Source organism: Cynara cardunculus (assembly GCF_001531365.2).
Source record: "Cynara cardunculus var. scolymus isolate 2C chromosome LG 15, CcrdV1, whole genome shotgun sequence".
In the NCBI taxonomy this organism is placed as follows: domain Eukaryota; kingdom Viridiplantae; phylum Streptophyta; class Magnoliopsida; order Asterales; family Asteraceae; genus Cynara; species Cynara cardunculus.
The window spans coordinates 16,681,255-16,691,609 of NC_037542.1; the positions used below are offsets into that span (position 1 = coordinate 16,681,255).

General features: G+C 29.9%; 1 protein-coding gene across 1 annotated transcript; it reads left to right on the top strand.

Annotated features, from left to right (window-relative positions):
• The first annotated feature begins 4,301 nt into the window (after nucleotides 1-4,301).
• On the top strand, nucleotides 4,302-7,141 carry LOC112528308 (geraniol 8-hydroxylase-like). Its single transcript, XM_025139309.1, has 2 exons — nucleotides 4,302-5,174; nucleotides 6,367-7,141. The coding sequence occupies exons 1-2, from the start codon at nucleotides 4,302-4,304 to the stop codon at nucleotides 6,967-6,969; spliced, it is 1,476 nt and encodes a 491-aa protein (XP_024995077.1). The 3' UTR covers nucleotides 6,970-7,141.
• Nucleotides 7,142-10,355: the final 3,214 nt, after the last annotated feature.

Sequence of the window (10,355 nt, forward strand, 5' to 3'; positions counted from 1 at the left end):
TAATTAATGTTTATTTATAATTAATAGTTAATATTTATTTATAGTTAATAATAATAATTAATAATTAATATTAATCAAATGTATAATTGAAAAGAAGTGTTAAAAATCTTTCCATAAACTACTCAAAATAACTTATCAATAAGTTAGCTTAAGTAACTTATGTTTTTCCCTCTAAAAAGAGGTCAAATTCATAAATTTTAGAGTAAATTACATATTTGGTCCTTGTGGTTATATCAAAATTATGGATTGGGGCCCCCAAATAAAATAATTATATGTATAGTACTAGCCACCGTTCCCTTTTATCTGATCTCAATTCTTCCCTCCATCCACATCATCTCCCCACCCCTTCCTCTCTTGTCTCCCTCCCTCTCTCGTCCCGTCCCCTCCCTACCAAACTTCATCACCACATTACCGTTCACCAAGACAACAATAGCAAAATCGGTCTATTTGCAGCCTCTATATGAACTAATAGCAACATCCAACATAAAACATCAAAACCCACAACAAGTTGTCGTCCAATCAAAGCAGAAGGAGGAAATTTGGTGGTGGCTACTGATGGCCATGAGTTGCTGGTCATGGCAGTGGTGAGGACTAAGTTGTTTAAAGTGATGGCCTTGACTAGAAATATGTGACGATTGATGACATGAAGAAAAAGAACAATTTTGGTGTTTGAGATGAAAAAAGAAAACCATTTGTGTAATGGGTTTTCATTTTGTACGGTGTGATCTTAAACACATACATACAAGGTTTTGAAATTGAATCTTTCCTGTTTTGGTAGTCCGGTGATTTTTGTATATAATAAAATATTGAATAAATAATTTTATATAAGAAAAAATCTAAGTAGGCTGGGTTGGATCACAAATTAAATATAAAAGATGTTGGATTAAAGTTTAATGTGGTGTAGTTCGATATGAAAGAAAGCGAATTTATGAAACAACATACCCATATTTTGAATTAACGATAGATGATACAAATGGCCAAACCAACACCAAAAGTTTACAAGTAATCAGATTCCCCAATTGCATCTCAAAGATCTGCAGTGGAAAATAACATACGTGGTTGGGATTTATTACAGAACTAAAGATAAATCTATAACTAAACCATAATCAATACTAAGAGAAGCATCACAACTTCCCTTTTCCTTGGAAGAACTCTTCATAACAAACTTCACCTGAAAATGGTTTGAAACGAGGTTAGACCAATAGGTCTACTGAATTCCCTTATTTTTCACTTCAATAACATTTAAAATAAAAATTCATCATGGAAACACAATAACCAAGTAGATATGCACATGTCCACACATGAACTTTGCATAATGTTTGTAGTCACACCGTCACACCGTCACACCACCGACATTCACAATCAAGACCCTAGTAGATGATTATCCAATGTGCACAATAAACGAATTCAAGGCACATGGATTACCACTCCAAGAGATGTCAATATCTCAAGGTACACCATTCTCACTATGCAAACCCAAACTCCCACATAGCCACATATTATCCAATAAATATCATGTGTACGTAATGGCAATTTGCATCATAAAAACATCAATGCATGAAACCATAATCAATTCTGTAAAAAAAACATTTACAAACGATCACATGTTTATAAAATCAAGGTAAAAGAACTCACTTGGTGCTTCGCACCCGACCACCACAAGTCCTAATGGCTAAAAAGTCCAAACCGAACGCCTGAATTAATTGAATTAGGAAAGGTGTTGAACCCTCTTGATTATCCCATTTAACACCTATCATAACCCTCTAAACAACCCTCTAAAACAATGCTCCAGTCCCACCCAGAAAAGAGAAACAAAACAAACAAGATCGTGCACACAGAGTAACATAAGCGACTTATGCCTCGACCTTCTTAATAAGAATTTGGGTTCGCTTGGAATCACCGCTAAACAATCTTAGGTCTTTTGTCCACCGGTCATGCCATGGTGTCGGAGAAAAAACAAAAGGCAATGGTGTTAAGGTTGGTGGATTTGTTTATTTATTTTGAAATATCTTATAAACTCTAATCAAAGTATACTTCATGTATTTTACTCATTTACATGATCAAAAAGTTATAAAGAACATAGAAAATGACCCAAATGTCTTCACTTGTGATATACTTGAAGCCATTTAACATAATAAACTTAAGTTCTGCTATAAATAAATAAAATTTGTAATAAAATGCAAACCATAGATCAATATTTGTTATAATTTTGAAAATGATGTGTAAAAAAACCAAAGTTTGCTAAGGCCATAGAATATCATGCTTGTGGTTTAAAGGAATTTAATTTTTTCCGCCTTAAAATCTAGAGTAGTTACGAGAAGATGATTCTTCTTTTAGAGGTTTTGTCTTTGACGTATAACTTAGTTGACAAAAGGCTGAGATGATGTTATTTAAATACAAGATAAGTTACAGGTTCAACCTCAAGCCGCCTGCTAGCCTCAGCCTCTTAATGAGGCCAAAAATATCTTCTTACATTGGTGTCCTTGGAGGCAAGTTTTATGTGGAACCGTTGAAGTCGACAGTCATTTAACTTTTCACCCAAATAAAAAATTCATAATGAAAAGCAGTTTAATTTTTTATATTTCTTAAAAGACCATTAGTTTTGTTAGAACTTTATTATGTATTTCTTTTGCTCTCCGGTTCAAATTTATTATTAAATATGTAATATGTTTCTTTTATTAGAATGTAACATGTTTTAAACATTACATATTAATATACATGTTTTGTTTTTATATGACGTCATTTATTCTTTTTCTCTCCTTAATAAATATAGTTTATTTGAATTTTCCTTCATTAATCCCAAATGATTAAAAACCAACGTTGTCATGAATTATAACTTTAAAATATATTTATATTAAATAGTATATAAAATCAAAATACTTTTGTTTGTAAAATAAAAAATGTGCCCATAGAAATTAAAATATATGAATTGGATTTTAGGGATATAATTAAAGAAGAATTTTATATATTGTGATAATTAAAACAATCGTTTTCTTCAATTATTGGTTTATATGATTTTTTTTCATCTAAGACTCATATTTAATGTATTAATGAATATATATTTGTTTCATACATATTCGATTCACAATGTAATATTTTTTTACGTTTAATTTTGTTTCATTTACATGCTAAAAATGTTTACATTGTGAAACAAATATATGTTATTTAATACAAGAAGGATACTCGCATAATGCAACGAAATACATCTCGACTTCATGTTTTGTTTTATTTATTGTTTTGTCTCAGTCGATGTTATAATACGGTTTTATGTGGTTTTGAAAAAACGATAATGTTTTTATTTTTTGATAAAATATAAATATGAAGATATCATAAAAAATGAAAAAAATATTGATATTAGTACCAAACTAACTATTAAGTTTTTTTTTTGTGTGTATTTCTTTAATTCTTTTTTTTTTATTTTGTTTAATAATATAATTTTTGTATTGATAATAATTAAGTATTTTATTAGAAGTTAATGATTATCCTAATTATATTTTAAATTTTTTATATTTAAAATGAGATATTTATCCTCTATTTTATTATGTTTATTTACAGTTAGTTACATGAATTCAAACATGAAGCTTTAATAGATTTTATTTATGCATATTTTACTTGTAATCTTGAATTTTAAATAATATGCATCAACAACAGTACTTCATGCATAAAAAATGGTTTTAAAGAGTTTTTGTCAAATGTTTTATAATATAGTATAGATTTTAAATAATATGAAACAACACATAATTGACTAATATTCGAGGTTATCACAATTTATATGTTAATCAGTATTCTAAAGAAGCTATTAATATGGATCCATGATCACTATTCGTAGCATCTCTTTATAAATAGGGAAATTTACATAAACATACAGAGTTGATAAGTGGTTTCACTTTTTAGTCATTTTTTTTTACCTAATTTCACTTTTTAATAGATCCTTCAGCAAAAGGCTTACATATGCGTAAGGATTTGTTTTTGGCAAAAAAAAAAAAAAAAAAAAAAAATCTTTACACATGAACTTAATGTATAAGGTTTCTAAATCCTTATACATATGTGTTAGGTTTTTGTGTAAAGATTCAACGATATACCATTACAGTGGAATTTCTTATACAAAAACCTTACGTATATGAGTAAAGATATTTTTTTTCTTTGTCAGAAAACCAATAATTATGCATATGATTATTGGTTAAAAATAGAATTGTTTCAAAAAATACTAAAAAGTATCAATGCTTAATTCGTACAATTTCCCTTATAAATACACACTCACACCTATGGATTACTCACATTACAAAGAAAGCTAGGAAACAATGGAGCTTCTTGTTTTGCTTCTTGCTTCCCTTGCTTTCTTCTTCTTCCTCCATGCCCTCGGTCTCTACCGGAAAAGGGGAATGCCGCCCGGCCCTGCCGGCCTTCCGATCATCGGAAATCTCCTCCACATTGGCTCAAAACCCCATGAGTCCCTTGCCAAGCTCTCCCAGAAATACGGTCCACTTATGACCATCCGATTGGGCAGCATCACCACCGTGGTGGCGTCCACACCTGACGTTGCTAGAGAAGTCCTCCAACTCAACGACGAGGCCTGCTCCGGCCGGAATATCCCAGATGCCGTCACCGCCTTGGAAAACCACGACGCCGCCGTCCTATGGATTTCGACAAACGAAGAATGGCGGACCATTAGAAGAGCTCTCAACACATACCTCACCCACCAACACAAACTCGACACCCTCCGTGACCTTCGACAGAACGTGGTGGACGGAATGTTGGAGTTCCTCCGGGAGTCGGAGAAGAAAAAGATGGCGGTGGACATCGGAAAGCTGGCGTTCGCTGTGGCGCTCAACCAGATCTCGAACACATGTCTTTCGAAGGATCTGGCTAGCTATGATTCCGATGATATCGGAGGGTTTAAGAATGCCGTAAAGACGTTAATGGAGGTGGACGGAAAGTTTAATGTTGCAGACATTTTTCCGGTGTTGAAGCCGTTGGATCCACAGAACATACGACGGCAGGCGAAGGCGGCGTATGCATGGTTGGATGAAGTGACAGATGGGTTTATAAGCGAGAGGATAAGGGATCGAGAATCGCAGGTTCCCAGGTTTGGTGATATGTTGGATTCTCTGTTGGATTACAGTGAAGATGATGAAGTTGACTTCAATCTCGTACATATCAAGACTTTACTTGTGGTAAATATTCCTCCATTTTTTTTAATTAACCTTTATCTCCGATCCGTTATGCGATACGATTAATCTTAAGACGGCCACTTGTTTTGCAGATAATCCGGATTCATCATATTTGAATCTCTATATATAACCACAAGAGGATTTTTATTCCTCCTTAAATTTAAACCTATGACCTCAGTATTATTCATCCATTTTTATAAAAATTGCTAATGTAAAAACAATGAACCCATTTTTATAACCCATAAATTACAATTAATGATAAAGAAATAACACACTGTAACAATATTAAGCTTACACTACGTCCCCAATTTTAAGCCTTCTAATAAGATTTAATTTATAAGAAAAAAATAATGTCTTATTTAAAGATGTTGTAATAGTTTTATATGACGTTTTTAACGTCTTACCAAGTATTTTAAGACATTTTTAATACAAAACATTGCATTAATGAAATTATAGGACAATAAAGATTGTTAAGACGACACTTTTATAAACCCAATTTCTATAGTACGCTTGTTTCTATATAACACTTTTACAAATGGGGTTCTATAAAGATTGTTAAGGCGACACTTTTTATTATTATTATTAAAAGTGTCTTAAAATGTTGTCAAACATCTAAAAATGTCTTATAAATTTATTACAACACATTTAAATTTAACATATTATTTTATGGTCGTGTAAATTAAATCTATTAAGTTAACATCAAAATTTTTATATTTTTAATACATGATTCGGTGATTGTCAATTAACTTTAACGGTTATCAGTTCTTTATCTATCGAAACCGATGTATGGATGATGAGATTCCACGTAAGCGGTCTCCATAATGGTGACGCGATACGACACTCACCACCCATAAACACTTGACTTCAAAAACGAAGTCGTTTCATTTCATGGTTGATATTTTTTAGTAATTTAATAAAAATAAAAATAACATCCTAGGTTTTAATACTAAAAATATTAATTAATTAAAAACATGAGCATGAATAAAAAATTCTAAAAAAGAAGGTTTATTAGATTCAGGTAGATTTGCTGAAAGCGACATAGATCGATGATTGCTACATTTTGGAATAACAATTGTACAATTAATTAATAGGAAAACAATTTTTTAAATAAACGTTTCAACAACTATTTCGTTTGTTAGCAATACTGATGTTGATTTTGTCATTTCAATAATAACAGTATTTTGTTTAAATATAGGATTTATTTATAGCGGGAACTGAAACGAGCTCAAACTCAACTGAATGGACAATGACGGAATTATTGCTTAATCCTGATATGTTTTCAAGAGTGCGTGAAGAAGTGTATGCGATAGTGGGAGATAACGGAGAAATCCAAGAAGCCAAACTTCTCGACTTGCCTTATTTGCAAGCTTGTATTAAAGAAACAATGCGACTTCATTTGTCTGTGCCGTTATTAGTGCCTCATAAAACTGAAACTGAAGTTAAACTTGGTGAATATACTTTACCAAAAAACACATCGATTATAGTGAATGCATGGGGTATGGCACGGGATCCAAGGTATTGGGAAAACCCGTTGATGTTCAAGCCTGAGAGGTTTTTGGGAAACGGGCTTGACTTCAAAGGTCAACATTTCGAGTTCATACCATTTGGATCAGGTCGGAGGATGTGTCCTGGAATACCCTTGGCTGTTAGGGTGGTGAGCCTGATGGTAGCATCGTTTGTATATCATTTTGATTGGAAGCTTCCTCATGCTAAAGAAGACATGGACATGAATGTCATATTTGGCCTTGCATTGCTTAGGGCAACACCTCTCGTTGCTACCCCTACACTCGTCAAATAAGCGCATAAACATGAACAGACCTACACTCTTTATGCATTGTTGAATCTACTGCTTTATTTTTTAAAGTTTTAATGATTTAAACATATGTTGAGTAGAGTTTAAATAAATGGTAATTAAGTTATGTGTTAAGATATGTATTTGAATTCTTTTTGATTGTTGTGTGATGAATCTACCTTTGAATTAATCAAATGTTGGTTATATTTTACTGTTAGACAAAGCTTTTAGTTTTTGAGGTCTACTGTATATGACCATCATGTAATACTGAACTGTATTAGATTTAAAGGCAATAACTCATACCATTCATCATGAGATCTCAACGTCAAGTACTACGTGTGTATGAAGTCAATCATACCATTCATTTTGCCTTTGCTTTGATGAAGCCATGAATCACTAATGTTAAAAAATCGTTAATTAAATCATCTTCAGCTCAACCATTAAAAAAGTTAAAAACGCTAAAAAAGTAGACATGTTGGATACTAAAAATATCAACTCCTATCACACACTCAAAACATTTAAAATAACAATAATAATAACATAATATATTTATTTATTATTATTATATTTTTTTAAAAAAATAAATAATTTATAATATATAACTAATTTTTATAATCAATAAATAATTATCACTTGAATTACAAAATATCGTTAAAATTAAAATGATGATTTTTTAATTAATAAATATTGCATTGAAAAGAAAATTGGATTACATCAGTAATTCTAGAAAATAACATGTTTTATTAAAATTTTGCTAATTAAACTTTATTTCGTTAAACGTTTTATAATTATATAAATGTTTTTATTTGTGTACGTGACGAAATTATAACAAAATAATCCACATTTTCGTTTTAACTATCTTTCATCCTTAATAAATAAAAATATTTTAAATGTGATTTATAATTTTGATAACACAAAATAATTAAATTATAAACTTAATACAAAACATTACTTTATATATTAAACTATTAACCAATATAGATATAAATATATATATATATATATATATATGTGGTATATTTCAAATGCAACCATGTTTATTTGTACAATGCAACCCAAACAATTGAAATATTATGAAAATGATGAGAGTTTATTTATTATGATTTGAATATTTATGGAAGGTGATTAGAGTTCATTAATTGTGATTAATATTTTATATTAAAAAATAATCAAAACTTTTATGAAATCACATACTCATCAAATTAAATGAACTGTTGAGATTGAATTGTATTGGTTGTACAAATGTAAAGAGTTGCATAATAACTCACATTTATATTATATATTATCAAATTTGAATATAATATTAATATTTGATATATAAAAACCAAGTTTTGTGACCTCCATCTTTTTAATGTTATAGCGATATATAGTTTGAAGTAAAAAACAATTATATTTTAATATTTTTAGTATATAATGGTTAAATACGACTCTAAAGTATGTTATATTTTAATTTTAAAACTTGAAATTTGGGTATACTTTTTGAAACCATAAAATAAGACCAAAAGAAGTCTTGTTTGGAGAAGGTTGGTTTTCATAGTCCATCTTTGATGACATTCCATGAGAGTGTTGCAAAATGATAAAGAAAGTCAAGATAAAGGGTCGTGGAAATTTCTAAAAGAAGGCTGAATTGCAACTATATTTCATAACACCCCAACTTTAAATGAGTGCCAATTTCAATGCATAAAGTCGTCTTTATATATATATATATATATATATATATATATATATATATATATATATATATATATATATATATATATATTATAGAAAGGACTACAAATTCGTATTAAAAAGACTCACCACTATTATATATATTTCAAATCATTTGCAAATTTTTTAATGGTTACAAACCTAATAATTAAAATATTTATATAAATGATAAGTGTTCATTTATTATGATCAAAACTTTATATTAAAAAATAATCAAGATATTCATAAAACCATATATTTAAAGTATCCATAGCGATGAAACCTCTAAGAACCTTATTTACCATTTTTTTTCTCATATCATTAACATCTTCACAAAGTAAAAAATTAATTTATATTGTTTATAATAATATAACAAAAAATTAACAGGAAAAGAAAATTAAAAAAATATTTTATAATAATTACTTTATATTTTTTTGTATCAATTTTAGTTAATATATTTTATATATTAGTTAAAACTAAAATAAAATGGTTAAGAAACAATAAAATTGATAAATAACAAAATAACAAAAAAAAATGTATACAAGAACCTAGGTTCTTGTTCAAACACAACAAAATCTTTGTCTCACGGTGAATGTTTTGTGAAAACTCCAAAAGGAACCTCAATAAGAACATTTGTTGTGGATGCTCTTACTTAGAATCTAGATGGATGGTTGATATTAGTTTATATGATCTATAACAATTAGAGGATTTGCAATCTCTCTCTCTCTCTCTTTCTCTCTCTCTCTCTCTCTCTCTCTATATATATATATATATATATATTGAAGAGTTCAAACGAGAACACCTTCATTTTACGAGAACGTAAAAACACCCTTTTACCATAAACAATCACATGTGATATTATTATTCCAATACATACGATACACATGTGATACTAAATCAGAGACGTGGACAACTTTTAACGCGATCTAGGTTGTAGGTTTGCCTTACACCACTAGGCCCACTCACATGTGATAAATGTGTTATTAATGTGATACTATAATCCATCAAAACCATCACATTAATACTAAATCATAGACACAGACGACCTTTTGTGCGACCTAAGCCACAAGGCACGACATCCAAGTACCACCAAGTCCCCTCAAGTGTATTATGTGATAAGAATGTTCTTGCGTTCTCGTAAAATGGAGGTATTCTTGTTTGAATCTCACCCCCCACACATATAATATATATATATATATATATATATGAGCGATCAAATGAAAACCGCCTTCATTTGTGTAAACCATGTAAACCAATCTCATTCATCCATTTTCTTGATCAATGGTCAAGATTAGTTTAGGTTATATTATGAAATTAAAAAAAAGTAAAAAATTATTTTATAATCTCAAAAAGGGCAAAATGGTAACTTTGGTAATGTTAATATTAATGGCAACCATATCATGTATATCGTAATATTAATGTTGAATTGAGATGGATAATGTATTAATGTGTGTGTGTATATATATATATACACACACACGTGGGTTGGGTTCACATGAGACCACTTTTTTACACCTGAAACTTCATAGCAAAATGTTTTGAAGGTAAAAAAATACCAAATTTTCACAGCAAAAACACTAAAGATTATGTTCACAGCGTTTTGCGGTGGAGAGGAATAATAACAGTAATAATGCAAATGAAAATATGAATAGTAGAGTGGATGGGGGTTGGGTGCAATGCAATTGATTGCATTAAGGGCTAAA

Coding starts and splice junctions, on each gene's coding strand:
- LOC112528308 (XM_025139309.1), top strand. CDS start 4,302: ATGGAGCTTCTTGTTTTGCTTCTTGCTTCCCTTGCTTTCTTCTTCTTC. Junction 5,175..6,366: donor ATATCAAGACTTTACTTGTG/GTAAATATTCCT, acceptor GTTTAAATATAG/GATTTATTTATAGCGGGAAC.